Here is a 19,023-nt window from a genome sequence, read left to right as displayed (position 1 = left end):
GTGCCGGTGGCGCCGAACGCACGGTTGGTAGCAACCAGCAGCCAGCAGCCCCCGTTCCTCAGTTATCGCCCGCCAACCGTCCACCGACACGTTACGTTCAATGCCAAAAGGGCCCTCCAGAGCGTCCGCCAGAACCCGCCTGTCAGGGCGGCCTCGTGGTGTGGTGGCCCTGCCGCCGCGGAAAGCCAAAGGCGGCATCGGCACGTGCGGGCCGCGGTGGCGTGGGGTGGCGCTCCGGCTGCCGCTTTGGCTTTGCTCGGCAGGCAGCGCCAGCCTGAGACGGGCCGGCGCCGGCAGCGTCATTGGTGCCTTGCCTCCCGGGCTTGGATGGACTCATGCCGCCGTCGCTCAGAGAACAAGTGGTTTGTGGCCATGTCACGGCTCGGGTTAGGTTGGACGTACGCGCGCGCGGGCGGAGCGTACCAAGGTCCGGCGCGCGGCGTACGCAACCCACCCTGGCCGCATGTGGCATGGCGTTGTACCGTGGTCCGGCCGGCGCGCGGTCCTCCTTCTGGAACTGTTGCCGCTGCTTGTCCTGGCCCTGGTCCTGATTCCACTAGGAAACGCATGGCGTACGTCCGGAGGGCGGTACGCTTCGTGCGTGTGCGCGGGGGTATCGGCCTGGTGCGTAGTTTTGCGGGAATCGTTGGGTGGGCCGTGGGCAGATGGGGGTCCCGTCGTCGCGCGTGGTGTTTGTTTACTCGTCGTGACAGGGTGCCATGCTCAAACATACCTGTACCGGGCGTGTCGCCCGGGTCCTTTTGAAGGACTAGTAAACATGCACGTGCAACCACGCTGCGACTATTATTATGTTTAAAATTTTTCGTACATAAATCTTGGATGCATCTTCATTCTTGATGTACTCGAGTCAGTATAATAAAAATTGCTCCTTGTCTCCCTACCATCACATATATTAAGGCATTACCATGGGTAAGTACTCCCTCCGTCTGGAAAAAGTTGTCCGTGTGACATTTTTGCAAAAAAGACCCTCGAAAAAACTCTGACCGAACCTGCAGTCCATCATTCCCTTCGACAGCTCCGCTCGTGCAGCTCCACCGCTCCCTCGCGACACCGGCGACGCCGCGCAGCTCCACCACGCCGTGCCGCCGCGACCCGCAGCTCCACCACGCCGCGACCCCCAGCTCCACCGCGCAGCTCCGCCGCGACCCGCAGCTCCACCGCTTCCTCCATCCCTGCCCGTCGATTTGTTCCCTAAAATACTCACATTTCCCTATCTCTGCCCGCGACGAGGCCGAATGTGTACCACTCCAGCATCCCCGGCGCGGCGTCCAGCCAGAGGAAGAGGCAGTCGTGGGCGGCGCGGAAGACGCCGTCGGCCTCCACCAGCGCCTCGATGTAGATGTTGGAGCCGCCGGCAAAATTTCAAACTGGGAAGAGCAAAATCTCACCTTTCCTTTTCCGGCGGATATGAAGGCGGATCTCTCCTCTTCATAGGGTACGTGCAGAGCACACACCCCTACAGGCTCTCTCCTATGAAATCTTGTCTAGCTAAATTTAATAGTCTCGCTGCTCCCTGCTCAATTTTGGTGCCTGTGGTGTCTAGAGTCTGAATTGGAAATCAGAACCAGTTCCATAATTTTCAGTTTGTAAAATTTCACTGAATTTTACTGCATGAGACAGCCTCTATAATTTTCAGCTCCATAATTTTCAGTTTGTAGAGCTGGAGGTCAGATTCAGCTCCATAATTTAATTGAATTTTATTGAGAGAAGTCATATACTCCCTCTCTCAGTTTTTCTGTTGCATGGCCATTCCTTAAAGAAACATGACACATCAAAATTCATAGGAACATCCTCAAGCCCTTGTTCTTATTCTTATTCTGTAATCTAAATTACTCGTCGAGACCATCGAGCAAGAGAGCAAGAGAGTTAGTCTGTATTGCTGTTTTCATTTGCTGAATAGAGCTTAAACTCTGCACTTTCATGGACTAAAGTTCATTTTGGTTGATGCTCTCTGCGTTGCTGTATTCAGTAGGGCCACCGGCAAGCTGCTGCTATTTCTGTTGATCTGCTGCTGTTATTTCAACTGATATGTTGTCCCTCTTGTCTCCAGAATCGCCTGCTGTTGCTATTGATATGTTGTTGCTGCTTCTTCAATTCGTGGCGCTGCTGCTTCTTCAATTCGTGGCGCTACTGCTTCAATTGCCAACTCTTCTTGCCGTACTGCTGGTGCTTCAAATCAACAGAGGAGGCGATGACAACATTTAGTCCTGATTTTCTGCCAGGAACAAGTGAGCCATTTATTTTTGACTAATACAGTATCCATTTTATTTCTTCAGAAGCTAACTCATTCTCAAAAATAAAGGAACATAGGCAAAGCAATAGACAGTAGCTAGCATATGATTTGGTTACAGTAAGGATCTTCTGAACATTTGGTTAGCTCTGTCTATATCTCTGAACATATGAGCAATGTGCATTTTTAGTACCAGCAATGCACATTGATGATTCCAGAAAATAAGTTTATAACCACTCTAGATTTACAAGTGTTTACTGAAGAATATTCTGTTTATGAAGTAGACCAGCAATATTCATCTTTTTTCTGTTTATGAAGAAGAAGAAGAATAAACCTAGCTAATTCAAATATTCCAATTTTAGGGACATGTTTTTAATTCAATTGGACAAGCATGGAATACTTTGAATTTTGACCCTGACAATGAATTTCGATTGTAATCCAATTAAACTCTTTGTATCAATTAAACTCTTTGTATAACCTGTTAATTTTGATTGCAATCAAGCTTTCGCAGGAACAAATGAACAATTTACTCTAATGTGATCAAGATTTCGCAGGAACAGAGGCGGAGTACCAGAGGCGTCGGGGTCGAGGGCGGGTAAAAAAAGAAGGCTCATTCTAGTTTCTACAATAGATTATGCTAGTGAATTCAAACTATGCTTTGTTTGATTCAGATTATGCTAGTGAATTCAGTTACTTCACCTCACCTTCACTTCACCAAATTTCTGACACAGGACACTGAATGGAGTATGATTGACAGACACAAAACACTGTAAATTTCAGATAACATCAGCAGTAGATCAGCATTGCAATTGAGAATTTTAATACTTCAATTAACACTGCAATTGACGCTGATGGAGTACTTCTTTGACAAAATGAAATTGATACTGCAATTGGCACTGTACCTGCAGCCAACAGCAGCAGCAGAGGCAATCTGCAGAAGCAATCGGCTGTGGCATCAACAGGTTTGCGTGGTCCTCTCTCCGCCGGGGAAGATCCGCCTTGCCCTGCCTGCCGAATTCTTCAAGAGGGGAGCGGCGACCGGGGTCGGCAGCGGCGGCTGGGGTTGCCGCGGGGGTGAGGAACCGGCGAGCAGGGCCAGGGACGCGAGCAGGACCACGAGGAGGAGGCGCCTGTCGAGGTGGTCACCTTGGAGGAGCAACCTCGGCTGGGCGGCGGGGCAGCTCACCTCCGTGCGGACGGCCCACGTTCGCAGCGGCGGGGCAGCTCGCCTCCGTGCGGACGGCCCACGTTCGTAGCGGCTGAGCAACCGCAGGTGGGCTACAGCGCAGGTGGGCGTCGGCGGAGGTGGTCGCCCGCTCTTTCTACGGCGGCTGCCGGCGGTGGCTACGACGGCCGCTTGGTCGAAGGAGGAAGAAGCAGAGGTGAGGGGGGGATTAGCACTAGATTTAAAACCGGAAGGTTTTTTTTGTAAAATTTGAAATGAACTAAGCTCTGGACAACTTTTCCCGGACGGAGGGAGTAATGGTAAGTACGCAAAAGTATTGCACTATTGGGTCTAGAATTGTATCCACCATCCATTAGGAAGACACATTTCAATACAATTGTATTAGCATATGACTAGCATGTACCCGCGTGGCGGCACGCCGCGCCTCGTCGATACGTGAAGGCAACCTTCTCATGCTTTTCCTTATATTGAACTGAACACACCAAGTTTCTCCCAAACCATGCAATCCTACAGAGCATATTCGATATTAGTTACTTTGAAGTACAAAAACAATTGATGTAGTATTCTTCAAAACAGTATGTGATCAGCTTACAGTCCTTATTGAATCTATTACATTCTGGAGACTGAAGCATGTTCATTTTCTTGTCCCAGCCCAGAAAATTTGATCTAGGAATCCTGTTTTAAAAATAAAAATAAGAATTGTACTGCCTTGACAGTTGATGAATAGATGGGAACTTTTCTCGCCAAAAAAAAACAATAATCAAACTGAAGATGGAACGAAACAACACTTGCGCACCAGACTTGTACAATAACTGGAGACTAAGTTGTTGTAAGAAAGTGAGAAAATATATCTGTCAAAAAACAACCCACAACTTAATAAGCAGTCAAGTATGTCTCTAGAAAGAGGCCATACCGCCACACTTACAGGCCTCTGTTCTTCACAAACATGCAATTGATTATCATATTCACGTATAACTGTAATACTTTGAGACAACCAGATAGAGCAAACTCGTATACTTGGTAATAATAAAAATCTAACACAGCAAAATTTCTCTATTTGAATGTTCTTTCCTAAAGATATGTCATCATAAAACAACATATCTGTTATAACCAGTTATACAATAAGTACCCTAAACATAAATAGCATCATTGGATAGTGAACCTTTCAACTATATGGTGAGAGCAGCCATCTCCTGGATTTTTCAAGTTCTGCTATCGTTAGTGCTTGTTCTATTGAGTTTGGGCACATACGTTGACACTCTCCGGAGCTACTCAGCTGTTGCAAATAACACCAAGGGAGACACAATCCTGTATGAAACCTTAGTCATGGTATACTGTAATCTTTTCTTTAAGAAAAATGCCCATTACGGGTGATTTCATTAAGAATATTAACAGGTTACTCCCTCCGTAAACTAATATAAGAGCGTTTAGATCACTATTTTAGTGATCTAAACGCTCTTATATTAGTTTACAGAGGGAGTACATCATATGCCAATGAGTTCAATATATAGAAGGACAGAAGGGACAGGAAGCACAACATGTATTTAGTACAGGTAGCATGCCTGCTAATTTAGCTGCCTACCAATGAACTGGCTTTGCTTCTGTGGAATTGTCTTCTTCTCTAATTACCAAAACTGTTGGTCAGCTGCTATTAAATAGTCAATAATATCGTCCGGCTGGATGAGACATCTCTCACCTATGATGACTCATTTGTGAGATACTCCTGAGAACCTGAGTGAACAGAGCAAGATGCTTTTATCTTGGATGTGGACTCCAAGTATACCGATTAAGAAGGCAAATAAGGGGGGCATCAGAGAAGCAAGTTGTAAGAAAATCATGCTTATTTGCAAGTTAAGATATGTTCAGGTTAAACCACACACTGGGATATCTTAGGGCGATTTGCGTTTTAAATGTACTTTTAGGCTACCTACATGTTTGGTTCTGCATATAAATGAAGATCTCAGCACAAAAATAAATAAAGAATACACTATTTGTCTCTATCTAAGCAAGTGACCAAGAATTTCGAAGAATTAACCGCATGACAGTAAACTAAATAGTCACCATCTTAAATAGCATAAGAACAACATACACACAAAGAAGAAACTACACGGCATAACTCAATAGCTATTTAAAAGAAGTATTCCATATAATATATAAAACTTGCTTCTTATTCCTTCTATTACCCAGCGACACACAAAGAGAACTCATTATTTAGCTTAAAATCATTACTATTCCATTTTGAGGAAATTCAAAAAAGAAAAATAATTTTAGCAGAACTAAAAGTTACTTATCATTAGTTACCACTATTAATGATATAAAATTCCATCATTTGAAATTGAAACACTAACATACATGTTGTGTGCTGCTCTTTGTTCAAGCATAGGTAAGGAACTAAGTCTTACCTGGATTCTGCAGAAGCGTACCTTCTATCCTTCCACTTCCTCTCATTTCTTCACTACCAGAAAAATGAGCCCGTCAACATTACAGGGTAAAGAAAAATATGTACATCCGTGAAGAAAGCTCATGTAAAATTATGTAGCAAGGCATGTGAACAAAAGATAGATTAACCTGTTTTTCTGCAAGCCTCAACAAAAGGATTGAACAGAAAAAATTGCTTCTTGGATCAGAACATATACACAATCGGTGATCAATGGATTCCAAACTGGTAAAATAGAAAACGATATGGAAGTTCTTAATTCAGTGAATTTTTATATTTGTACATTTTAATACTTGACAATTCAGGAGGTAAAAACAACAGCAGGATGTTCCTTGGAACAATAAGAATAAACATGACATGATTTGAAGATGAATCATCGTTTTCTACACAACTTATGGTAACTCATAGCTTCATTTTGGTTTCAAGTTTAGCAGTGCTAATTGTCGCTAGCGCACTAAAATCAGGCTAGAGATACCACAATATCAGCAAGCAGCAAAGATCAACAGAAGGTAGCTCACCCAGGTTGCCACCATGTTGAAGCTCTCTGTAGTTAACCAATTCATCCCCCATGTTGAAGCTCTCTGTAGTTAACCAATTCATCCCCTTGAGCCCAGTGGAGAACTTCTGCCGTGTTACTTCCGTTTCCAATTCCTGAATCTTGCATGTGTAGACCTTATAAGGTCCACATTCTGCTTGGAAAAAAATATAACAGTTCAAGTATGGTGGCATGACAATGTGCATAGAAAACTTTATTTGATTCGAGATATAATTTTACACACCTGCTCACTGTAAAGTTCTGAATTTCTTAACCCAGGTAGAGAGACTTTTTTCTGCAACAACCGAAAGATGCATAAAACAACATTAGAGATAAAAATGAACTAATTTGATTGGTGAATGCACCAAACCCACCTGAAGTTACTACGGGAAAACAGGAGTTCACACTGCACCTGCTATATTGACTACTCAATTTTCGCATCTTTGCTGTAACTGGATCTCTGTTTGATCTATTCAATTTCAATAGGATACATAAGGATAAACATACGATGGCAACCCAAATAAAGTATGCAAAGATTTATTCAAGGATAGAGCAAGCTTACCGTTGCTTTGTTGTGAATATTTCGTACACAATCCGTGGCTTAGCCTGCGCGAACAACCCGAGCGGTGGCGACCGGCGAGCAGGGAGAGGGCAGCCGCGCGGGCTAGGTAGCCACGAACACGCACATGAACCAGGGGTTCGAGCACCCAAGCAAACACCCCACCAGCATGCGCTCGTACTCATGCACATGGCAGCAGTGGGGGCAGACCGTGCAGAGCACATCTCTGAGACGAAAACGCCGCCGGGAGCAGCAGGAGCGAAACCGGCGCTGGTGGAGGTGCTCTCCAAGAGGTGGGCAAAGGCCTCTTCAACGGCGCGAAGGGCGGTGTCAGCCGGGGATGGGGATCGCGCCGAGGGGCCAGGAGGTTGGCTAGGCGACGGAAGACCCGCCTGACGTCCGGGGTGTCGGGGTTGGGCTGGAGCTGGAGGATGAAGAGGGAATCGGGGCGGCCGGAGGGGAGGAGGCACTCGACCGCAAGGTGGACGCAGCCCCTCGCCGGTACGCCCCCTGGTGGCGGCTCGGCAGCCGAGCCCCTCCGCGGCCGCTTGTGGATAAGCGAGGCCGGGGGCCATCTTATAGAGGCGCTGGGGCGGCGGTAGAGCGGCAGGAGATGGGATAAGCGGCGGGCGGCAGGCGGCGAGCGGCAGCAGACGGGATAAGCGGCGGGCGGCTCGAGAGGGAGCAGGCCACCGCCCGGCAGACTGAAAAGTTTGACCATGAATCAAATTGCAGGAAACGATAGTGACAGGAACCAATACAGAACCAGATGAGCGATCGAGACGGCGCCACCGTGGACTGAACGCAAGCATAGGAAGAAACGCTAAACATGCGCTAAATCTACCTAAATAAGTCGTATGGCAGTTCAAAAAATTTGAAACGGCAAACCAAAGTCACAGCGCATTCGTACCCAACCAGGTACCAAACAAATACACGTGCCATCAAATGAGTTACCGCCAGGCTGCTTTCAACCAAGTGGGTAACTCTCATCGCGAAAACCTTGCCTGGAATAGAGGCTTGGGTATTGTCATATTTTCCACAAGATAGTGTTTCTTTACAATGATAATTGTGCCTTTAGTGATAATGTTCAACACGAGGTCTTCACTGACAAAGAGGTGCAAGTGGCATCTCACTTCGTCCTGCGAATCTATCAATCAGCTCATCGATTCTAGAAATTTAACGCTACATTTGTACTATGCTATTATCCACCAACCCACCCCGCTTGCATCCCTAAGTGACATGGTACACCTCACAAGAATTATTGCATGCGGATCCATTTCTTTCTCAATGTAGTGTTCCGGAGCTGAGCTTGCCTGGACAACATAAATTTTTGTTACCGAGTGGCTGCCTGTAAAACAAGGTTGTTTAAATAATACTCCCTTTGTATAGGGCTAAAAAACGTCTTACATTTTATTACCGAGGGAGTAGAAGGCTTGTTTGGTTAGTTTTATGCATATTTTATTTGTTTTAGTAAATTTTGTGCCAGGTGTGTGGCAAGACACAACCGCTTTTGTGGTAAGCAAACTGCTCATCACAAGTGTGGCAAGATTTCTCAAAAAATGTACCCGCCGTCATGCCGTGTAGGTGCAGATTCAAGAAAATGTGGCGCGCCAAAATTTGGTAAAGAACAAATGCAAGCTTATCAGAGTCAAACTTGTCTAACTCATATATGAAGCAAACTGTGGCAAGGAACAACAAAACACCACCTAAGCTGTGTTCTGGTAGTGGCAAATCTAACATATGAATTATCGTTTTTTGCCCCTTGAGTATGGAATTGCTAAGCAACCACCAGCAAAAACTCTAAATGTGGATGATCATTTCATGAACAGCATTAGGAACATGAATACTCCGCTTGGGCACTGCAGAAATGAATGTGCCGTGCTTTAGGAGTTCTATTTGGGCACTGCAGAAGTAATTAAATGATAAAACTAATGAAAATTTGATTGGCTTACGTTTTTTTTCCAGCTTGACTTCCTTTACCCAGAACGGCACCAAAATATTTCTTTCAAAATTCAATCAGTAAGTCATAAATTCCAAATGGATCTACTGCAGTTAAAACAACACTGCACATCTTAATCCATGACATGTAAACAAAGTTGTCTGGTCACTGTAAAATTAACCTTGAGCAGTCACTGCCACGAAATATAAATATTCGTTATCTAGCGAACTTATCCCTTGTTCAGTCCTAACAAATAACAGGAAAATGAAAGAACTACCAGTACTGTTATATTGAGAACTCACATAGGAGAGGCCTGAAGGTTTGATCATGTAGAGCTGTGGCCCATCCCTGTCATAGTCTCCAAGAATAAATCCACAGCCAAAAAGCCTGAGACAGGAGTTTAAATTGTATCAAACTATCATGTAACATGTTGAGGACAACAGCCTTCTTGGGACACGTTGCCTGCCTTACCTGAGCCACCAGTAGAGTGTACAAAATGAACATAGCTAGAAGCACAATCAGCTAATTCGTTTGCAGGCATGGGTTCTCCGAATACCTTGGTGGATACAACTTAAAGTTACAATTCTATAAAAAGAATTTGGATGGTAATCAGAAGTCTAATAATTCTCACTTTTTCATAATTGGCTGCTTCTGACTTCGCTCTTGAGACTATATTTTCTCAAGAGAACAATCTGAATATCCTTTTGTACAATATGAGCTAAACTTAGACCGCACACTTGTAAAATGCCATTTATTTAGGAACGGACTAACATACATATAGTCCATAACCAGTCAATGTGCGCTACTTGAGTACATTAGTCTCCTGCATTACGGCATGTATCGAGATGGGCATGACAAGGATATTCACACAAGAGCTAGCGGCACCAAGAAAAGTCATCTCTGAAACTACTCTTCTACTGGAAATCTCACACATCACCCTGAATCCGCGACATGTTAACTGGATCACCTTCGGTTCCAGCAGATATTGGGACCTGATTGGAATAAAAACTTCCAAGAGCAACCAAAATTTCTGATCAAATTCCAAGAAAATACCTGGGAGAAGGGGATGGTGTCCACAAGCAGTGCCTCCCGCAGAAACCGCCTCTCATTTTCCTTCTCTCCCTTCCCATCCATGCAACACAAATCCCAGCCTCCATTGTCAAAAGCAATCCGTCGAACAACTGCAGAGCATCACAACAAACTGAACTGGAGGAAAACAACTTACAAATCGATGAGGGCGGAACCAAGCCCAGCGAACACGGCGTCAGTGCCTTTCGCATCAGCACTGTGGAGGATCAACTCCTCACTTTCTCGCTGAGCGACTAAAGGACTCGAGCGGCACGCCAGCAGCGTCTACTGCGCGGGGAGGGAGATGGCGAGCACCCACCTACCCCCTCGCCTTGGCCTTCGGCTGCCTGCACTTTGAGGAAGCCGCATGTCGGTGTCAAAACCGGCGGATCTCGGGTAGGGGGTCCCGAACTGTGCGTCTAGACCGGATGGTAACAGGAGACAAGGGACACAATGTTTTACCCAGGTTCGGGCCCTTTTGATGGAGGTAAAACCCTACGTCCTGCTTGATTAATATTGATGATATGGGTAGTACAAGAGTAGATCTACCACGAGATCAAGGAGGCTAAACCCTAGAAGCTAGCCTATGGTATGATTGTTGTATGATGAAGTTGTCCTACGGACTAAAAACCCTCCGGTTTATATAGACACCGGAGAGGGTTAGGGTTACACAAAGTCGGTTACAATGGTAGGAGATCTTGAATATCCGCATCGCCAAGCTTGCCTTCCACGCCAAGGAAAGTCCCATCCGGACACGGGACGGAGTCTTCAATCTTGTATCTTCATAATCCTGGAGTCCGGCTGAAGGTATAGTTCGGCTACCCGGACACCCCCTAATCCAGGACTCCCTCAGTAGCCCCCGAACCAGGCTTCAATGACGACGAGTCCGGCGCGCAGATTGTCTTCGGCATTGCAAGGCGGGTTCTTCTCCAAATTCCGTGTACCTGCTGAATAATGTCCGATTTTCATAATGTAGCGCACCTTGGCTTCCACGCCCAATAATGGCCGTCTTCCACGTGTCAAACGAATGTGAAAAGTCGGGGTATTTTTACATTCACACCCCTAGCCGCATAAACGAGCCACCTATTTAATGGGATGGGGATTCAGATCCAAACCACACCTTCTCCTCTCCGCGAGTAATCATCAGAGCGCCTCCAGCAAAGGTTCATTCCAACATGGCCAACCGTCGCAGCTCCTCCTCTCGCCCTTCCAGTCCCAAACCTGGAGACTGGGAGAGGTGCTCCATCCCGCACAGCGAGCTAGTGTCGCTTCAGGCCAAGGGATTTCTCCCTCAGGCCTATATGGTCCCGGTCCGAGCCGGACTCGCCACCTATAATGGCGGAGAGCACCCCCAGTCCCTCCAAAGGAGAGCGGGTGTGCCTCATCCCTTATCTAGTAAGAGGACTTGGATTTCCAATCCATCCATTTCTCCGTGGGCTTCTGGAGTTCTACGGCCTCCAGCTGCACGATCTCACGCCCGCCTCTATATTGCATATCGCGGGCTTCGTCGCTCTTTGCGAGCTATTCTTGGGTGTTGAGGCTCATTTCGCGCTGTGGAAGAGATTATTCTGTCTGGTGCCCCGCTCTCAAGAGGGGTCTATATATCAAGTGGGCGGAGCCGAAGTGTGGCGTATCGCCGGGACCGGATATCTATCCGGAACCCCAAAGAAGGCGTCCGAGGACTGGCCTTCGGAATGGTTTTATATAGATGATGTCCCACTACCGGACCCTATCCGGGTTGGTCTCCCCGAATTCAACAGTGCTCCCTTAAAGAAACGCCTGAGCTGGCGTCCGCGGAGCTCTCAGAGAGAAAGCGACAGGGACGTCCTTCGCCTGATGGGCCGGATAAGACTATTGGCTCATTCCGGACTAACCATGATTGGAGTCATGGCCGCATGCATTATGCGGGGGATGCAGCCGCTTCAATATAGAGGCCACCCCATGTGGGATTTTAACGGGGAGGATGACGCCACCCGTTACGGTCGTAAGGGGCCAGCCTCAGTTGCCGCTCTAATAAAGATCTTATCCTCTTTGTACAAGGGAGAAGAGGAGGAATTCCTCCGCGTCAACCCGCAGGGCGGATTTAGTATGTACAACCCCCCGAGTTGGGTAAGTGAACAATTGTGCCTGCCCATCCGCTTTATATTCCCATGATTAAATATGTAATCCAACGATTTCAACGCAGGAACTGCGTCAGGAAGTAAAGGATATAAATAGCCGTCCCCCACAACCCGAGGATCCAGAACGGTCCCTCGATCCGGACTCCGAAGAGGATCCGGATATATCGGTGGAGTTGATTGACGGGGTGTTTCATCAGTTAAGCAAGGACAATACCTTGGTGGCCATTACGGCTGATTACCCAGGGTTAATCCCGGCCTCCCAGGTAACACCCTTTGAGAAGGAATCCATTCTCATGCATTTCAGTTTTCCTGACAACGATCGTGTTTTGCAGGGGAGGTTTCCCAGGCGGGAGGCCGAACCTGCGGCGGCTAGCCAACGAGGGGCCGCAGGGCCCCGTGGGGCAAAAAGGAATGTAGTCCGGACTGGGATGCTGGCACAAAGGTATAGCGCATCCTCTTTTTCCCTGGTGTTATTTCTTCAGGGCATATTAACGTTCGTGCTATCTTCAGGACGAAGAGACCTCGCCGGACTACATCCGGAGAGGTTGCCAACCGCGCCTCCACCAGCCAGGCTCCAACGCCTGGCCCGGAAGCGGGAGCGAACACGAGGCGCGCACTGGACGCTCCTCCGATAGAGGATGCGGACAGGCTGTCTGCCACCAATTCCGAGGTGGAGAGTGCCATGGACCACAGGCGTCGCCGGACAGTTCTTCGCGATGCTTGTTTCTCCCGAGAGGCATTAGATGCCTTCAATTCGGGAGATGCGTACCTCAGTGCCGCTCAAAATGGTTTAACCAGAGCCACGGAGCAATATGTAAAAGACATACGGGTAAGAAACGTTTGGTAAATATATATGTATATACCAGTAGCCCCCGAGACTTGAAACAGTTAGAGTAACTGGTTTAAGGATCATTTGTTATGCAGGTTCTTACAGAGAAGAATACCGTACTGTCCCAGGAGCTGAAAGAGTGCAAAGCCCAACTGGAGGCCGCACTAGCCGCGGCAGGGGAGCCTAAAGAGACCCCCTCTGGTAAGATACACTTTGAAAGATTAATATCTTGCGAAGTGCGGCGTGGGTATGAATCTGCCAAATCATATTGCAGATGGCGCCGGACTGGGTCCGAAGAGGCAACAACTCTTACGCCGGCTAAAGGCCGGCGAGAGTATGTTGACAAGGGTGAGGCGGGAGAAGAATGAGCTTCAGGATGCCAACACAAGCTGGACGTTGAGCTTAAAGATGTTCGTGGCCAGCTGTCGGACTCTACTAAGGAGAATCAGCGGCTTCGACGCGGCATATTTAGTAAGTGCTTAAGCGAATCTTTGAAAGAAAAGAGTTCGGCGAGGAAGTCGACTAACAGAGTAATGTCTGTAGGTATGCTAACGGGTCGTCCTGCAGAGGAGATGCCCGGTTCTACGGGTGACCTTCTTCCCGAGCTCTCGCAACTGCACGAGTGAGTTCGGCAGGCGATGCGAGGCGTTGCCCAAGCCTTATGGCCTTCCCACTCCATGCCCGAGGGCCTTGGAGAGCTTTCGGAGAAGCTTAAGGGAGCTCGGCGGCGCTTCCGATTGTGGAAGATATCGGCCTGCCGACAAGGCTCTAGGGAGGCCTGGGCCATGGTGAAGACGCGGTACGCGAAGTCTGACCCAAACCACATGGCCGAGGTCGGACCTGTGGGGCCTGACGGGAAGGAGATCCTCGTAAGCTTAGTGTACGGCCAAGTAGAATTGGCCGCAAAGTATTTCCAGCAGGACTGTAAGTTAGACAGCCTGTTAGATGGTATTGAAGAGGAATACAATCAGTCAGAGTGACTATGTAATTTTTAATTGACATGTGTAATGCCTTCTAGCCGGATTGTAGATCGTTTGTCGTTGCCGACCTTTTCGCTTCAACCTCAGGACCTGACGGTCCGGAGTGTGTCCGAATACCCTACCGGTTATGTAAGAACCGGGGTATGCATGGAGACCAGGCGTAGGGGTCATTAGTGCTTTATCAGACAAGTGCCCAACTAGTTATGTTATATTACATGGTTAGTAAGAAACATCTTCCAGAGAGAATAGTTCCGTTAGGGGTTCCTTTCTCTGGGAGGCATGCCCTAAATTGCATGTCCGGACTGCAAACGCAGGAAAATCATCTGGGGGCATATACATAAATAAGTAAAAAAAAGGTCATCTTTTAGTTCACCGACCGAATATTCCCTTAAGAACGCTAGCTTTCGGCTTCACCCAGTCTGAGGTACACATTCGACTGATCCGGCAGTAACAATCGCAGAGGTGCTCCCTTTACCACCTAGCCGAACAATCGGGAACGTAGGGGTAAGCACAGGAGCCAGGCAACGCAGCTTGGCCAAAACTTAAGTCATATCGATGCATATAATGGTGAAGAAAAGGTACATGCGGAAGGTTGACACATGTGGTGGGCGTGAAGCCCGTATAAATAAACTTCTGTTAAAGAAGCCCCCAGGTTTAATGAGCGCGAGTAGCACTTCACTTGAGGAGCCTTTAAGGGCTATAAAAGAGAAGAGGGGAAGGAGAGAAATGTAAGACAGAAAATGTAAAAAATGGACAGAGGAAGGAGACAAACACAGAGTCCGGCGCTAGGCATAGAATCTTCGGAGACGGGCTGCGTTCCATGGGTTCGGCTCGAGTCGGTTATCCGACGCATCTCGCAGGCGGTATGCTCCACCAGTCAGGACTTGGTCGATTATGAAGGGACCTTCCCACTTGGGCTTCAGCTTGTCCTTTTTCTTGTCCGGCAGGCGTAGAACTAATTCGCCAACGTTATAGCTTTTGGCCCGCACTTCTCTGCTTTGATATCTTCGGGCCTGCTGTTGATAGAATGCGGAACGGGCTTTTGCCACGTCGCGCTCCTCCTCTAAGGCGTCCAAACTGTCCTGCCGATCGAGCTCGGCCTCCCTTTCTTCGTACATGCGCACTCGAGGTGAGTCATGAATTATGTCGCAGGGCAAGACTGCCTCTGCGCCATACACCATAAAAAATGGTGTGTATCCGGTGGTGCGGTTCGGCGTGGTCCGCAGCCCCCAGAGTACGGAGTCGAGCTCCTCTACCCAGTGCGTGTTAGATTCCTTGAGGGACCGCACTAATCTGGGTTTGATGCCGCTCATGATGAGACCATTTGCACGTTCGACCTGACCGTTAGTTTGTGGGTGATAGACGGAAGCATAATCGAGCTTGATGCCCATGTTTTTGCACCAGAGTTTTACCTCATCGGCCGTAAAGTTCGTGCCGTTATCGGTGATGATGCTGTGGGGGACGCCATAACGGTGTACGACCACGGATATAAAGTCTATCACAGGTCCGGATTCGGCCGTCTTGACAGGCTTGGCTTCTATCCATTTGGTGAACTTATCCACCATGACCAGTAAGTATTTTTTTCTTGTGGGTTCCGCCTTTAAGGGGTCCCACCATGTCAAGCCCCAGACCGCGAAAGGCCAAGTGATGGGGATAGTTTGGAGGGCGGTGGGTGGCATATGGCTTTGGTTTGCAAAAAGCTGGCAACCGACGCATTTATGGACCAAGTCCTAAGCGTCCGCCCGGGCCGTCGGCCAATAAAAGCCTGTACGGAAAGCCTTGCTTACGAGGGACCAGGCTGCAGCATGATGGCCACCGAGTCCGGCATGAATTTCAGCCAGCAGGTTCTGCCCTTCCTCTTCGGAGATGCACCTTTGAAGGACTCCGGTAGTGCTTTTCTTGTAAAGTTCTCCCTCATGGACTTTATAGGCTTTAGATCGCCGCACTATACAGCGTGCCTCGTTTTGGTCCTCTGGGAGTTCCTGCCTAGTAAGGTAGGCTAGGAATGGTTCTGTCCACGGGGCGATAACGGCCATTAGTACATGGGCTGAGGTTGTTATTTCATTGGCAGAGCCTCCGATTATGTCAGATTGTTCGGCGTCGGACAGTGCGGTTGGGTCCGGACTGATATTGCCATGTTCCCCTTCCCATACTACGGATGGCTTGAACAGCCTTTCCAGGAAGATGTTGGGGGGGGACCGCATCGCTTTTTGCGCCGATGCGTGCCAGGACGCCTGCCGCCTGATTGTTTTCTCGGGCTATATGGTGAAATTCGAGCCCTTCAAACCGAGCTGACATTTTGAGGACGGCGTTGCGGTAAGCTGCCATTTTTGGATCCTTGGCATCGAAGTCTCCATTTATTTGGGATATCGTGAGGTTCGAATCCCCGCGCACCTCTAGGCGTTGAATGCCCATGGATACTGCCATCCGGAGACCATGTAAAAGGGCCTCATATTCGGCTGCATTGTTGGAGTCCGTGTACATAATCTGGAGTACATATTGAACTGTGTCTCCTGTGGGGGACGTCAAAACGACGCCGGCCCCTAGTCCAGCCAACATTTTGGAACCGTCGAAGTGCATTATCCAGTTTGAATATGTGCCGTACTCTTTAGGGAGTTCGGCCTCCGTCCATTCTGCGACGAAGTCGGCCAAACTTGCGACTTGATAGCTCGCTGTGGCTTATAAGTTATGTCGAACGGGAAGAGCTCGATGGCCCATTTTGCAATCCGGCCCGTTGCGTCACGGTTGTTTATAATATCATTGAGTGGTACTTCCGATGCTACTGTGATTGAACACTCTTGAAAGTAGTGTCGTAGCTTCCGGGATGCCATGAATACCGCATATGCAATCTTTTTATAATGTGGGTACCGTGATTTGCATGGGGTGAGGACAGTGGACACATAGTAAACCGGCTTTTGAAGGGGGAATTTGTGTCCGTCCGTTTCCCGCTCGACGACGAGTACTGCGCTGACAATTTGATGGGTTGCTGCAATGTACAATAGCATTGGTTCGCCGATGTTTGGCGCGGCCAGGACGGGGTTTGTTGCCAATATGGCTTTTATTTCCTCGAGTCCGGCCGTGGCGGCATCCGTCCACTCGAAGTGTTCGGTGCGCCGAAGGAGGCGATAGAGGGGTAGCGCCTTTTCTCCCAACCGGGAAATAAAGCGGCTTAGAGCCGCCACGCATCCGGTTAATTTTTGTATTTGTTTGAGGTCCTTTGGGATATCCAATTGTGACAAAGCTTGGATCTTGGCTGGATTTTCTTCGATTCTCCTACCGGATACAATGAAGCCCAAGAGCTTTCCGGCTGGAACGCCGAAAACGCATTTTTTCGGATTTAGTTTGATGTCATATGCTCGGAGGTTGTCAAATGTAAGCCTCAAGTCGTCTACTAGAGATTCGACATGTCTTGTTTTTACGACCACATCATCCACGTATGCCTCTACTGTTTTGCCGATCTGGTTTGCCAGACATGTCTGAATCATGCGCTGATATGTTGAGCTGGCGTTTTTTAGCCCGAAAGGCATTGTGTTGAAGCAAAATGGGCCGTATGGGGTGATGAATGCCGTTGCGGCTTGGTCTGACTCGGCCATCTTGATTTGATGGTAACCGGAGTATGCGTCGAGGAAGCACAATGAATCGTGTCCTGCAGTGGCATCGATAATTTGATCGATGCGGGGGAGGGGGAAGGGATCCTTTGGGCAGGCCTTGTTGAGGTCTTTGAAGTCAACGCACAGGCGCCAGGATTTGTCCTTCTTTGGTACCATCACCAAGTTTGCTAGCCAGTCCGGATGTTTTATATCTCTGATGAATCCGGCCTCCAATAGTTTGGCTAGCTCCGCTCCCATTGCCTGTCTCTTGGGTTCAGAAAAACGCCGAAGGGCTTGTTTGACAGGTTTGAATCCTTTTAGGATATTTAAGCTGTGTTTGGCCAGCCTGCGTGGGATTCCTGGCATGTCCGAAGGGTGCCATGCAAAAATGTCCCAATTCTCCCGTAGGAATTCTCGCAGTGCGGCGTCTACATCGGGGTTTAATTGTGCCCCGATGGAAGCTGTTTTATTGGGGTCCGTTGGATGGACCTGAAATTTGACTATTTCATCCGCTGGTTTAAAGGAGGTGGACTTGGATCTTTTGTCGAGTATCACATCGTCCCTGTTTACCGTGGAGCGCAGCGTAGTCAGTTCCTCAGCCGCTAGGGCTTCGGACAATGCCTCAAGGGCCAGTGCGGCTGTCTTGTTTTCGGCACGGAGTGCTATGTCCGGATTACTAGCGAGAGTGATGATTCCGTTCGGCCCGGGCATCTTGAGCTTCATGTACCCGTAATGGGGTATTGCTTGGAAGATTGTAAACGCTTCCCGCCCCAGCAGAGCATGGTATCCGCTGCTGAACGGGGCCACTTGGAATGTGACCTCTTCGGACCTATAATTATCCGGCGTGCCGAACACCACATCTAGTGTGATTTTTCCTGTACAGCGTGCTTCCCGACTGGGGATTATTCCTCTGAAGGTTGTGCTGCTTCGCTCAATGCGGTTCCAGTCTATTTCCATTTTTTGAAGGGTTTCCTCATAAATGAGGTTCAATCCGCTGCCTCCATCCATGAGTATCTTGGTGAGGCGAAAGCCGTCCACTATAGGACTGAGTACCAATGCGGCTGGTGCTCGAGCTGTTCGGAATTTAGGTTCGGCGCTGGTATTAAAGGTAATAGCCGTGTCACTCCATGGGTTTATTGTTGGTACTTGATATACTTCGGCGAAGCTGCGGAGTGTTCTTTTTCGCATTTTATTTGATGCAAAAGTCTCGAAGACTGTTAAGACTGTACTGGAGTCCCTGAGGTGGCTTTCTGCGGCCTCCGGAATTAGGAGATCTTCGCCCCTTTTGGCCACCTGCCGGAGTATCCAACATGCTCTAAGGCTATGAGTTGGTGTGGCGTCCTCTGTACTATGAATTTTACAGGGTCCATTAAGCCATCCCTCCAGTACAGTTCCATGCCCTGTAGAGGGTTTTGGTTTTTTGGTTTTTAACCCGGGTGTCTGATGATGATGCACCCTTTTATTTCGGACGAGGTTTCTATTCAGGGCCGGATTGTCCCAAAATTTAGTTTTGGTTTTCGGGCGCTTTC

At 48.2% G+C, this 19,023-nt stretch overlaps 1 protein-coding gene and 1 long non-coding RNA gene across 3 annotated transcripts; one reads left to right on the top strand and one right to left on the bottom strand.

Moving 5' to 3' along the window:
- Positions 1 to 2,902: 2,902 nt before the first annotated feature.
- Positions 2,903 to 3,514, top strand: LOC147966319 (uncharacterized). Its single transcript, XM_087527219.1, has 2 exons — positions 2,903 to 3,020; positions 3,066 to 3,514. The coding sequence occupies exons 1-2, from the start codon at positions 2,905 to 2,907 to the stop codon at positions 3,505 to 3,507; spliced, it is 558 nt and encodes a 185-aa protein (XP_087383345.1). The 5' UTR covers positions 2,903 to 2,904; the 3' UTR covers positions 3,508 to 3,514.
- Positions 3,515 to 4,896: 1,382 nt separating this feature from the next.
- On the bottom strand, positions 4,897 to 7,165 carry LOC125515009 (uncharacterized). 2 transcript variants are annotated; one of them, XR_015607730.1, is made up of 5 exons: positions 6,972 to 7,165; positions 6,654 to 6,878; positions 6,393 to 6,563; positions 5,840 to 5,887; positions 4,897 to 5,168 (listed from the first exon to the last, which is right to left on the bottom strand). It is a non-coding gene; the product is annotated as an uncharacterized LOC125515009 (long non-coding RNA). The 2 variants fall into 2 exon arrangements; XR_015607729.1 differs by having other exon boundaries at positions 4,897 to 5,887.
- Positions 7,166 to 19,023: the final 11,858 nt, after the last annotated feature.

Source organism: Triticum urartu, chromosome 6A (genome assembly GCF_056163025.1).
Source record: "Triticum urartu cultivar PI428250 chromosome 6A, HENAU_Tu73, whole genome shotgun sequence".
NCBI classification, from domain to species: Eukaryota; Viridiplantae; Streptophyta; class Magnoliopsida; order Poales; family Poaceae; genus Triticum; species Triticum urartu.
This window is presented reverse-complemented; position numbering and strand designations above follow the sequence as displayed.

Bases quoted from the DNA above. Each gene is read 5' to 3' on its own strand.
- LOC147966319 (XM_087527219.1), top strand. From the start codon at position 2,905: ATGCTTTGTTTGATTCAGATTATGCTAGTGAATTCAGTTACTTCACCT. The intron at 3,021-3,065 runs GTAAATTTCAGA...ATTGCAATTGAG, and splicing joins ATTGACAGACACAAAACACT to AATTTTAATACTTCAATTAA.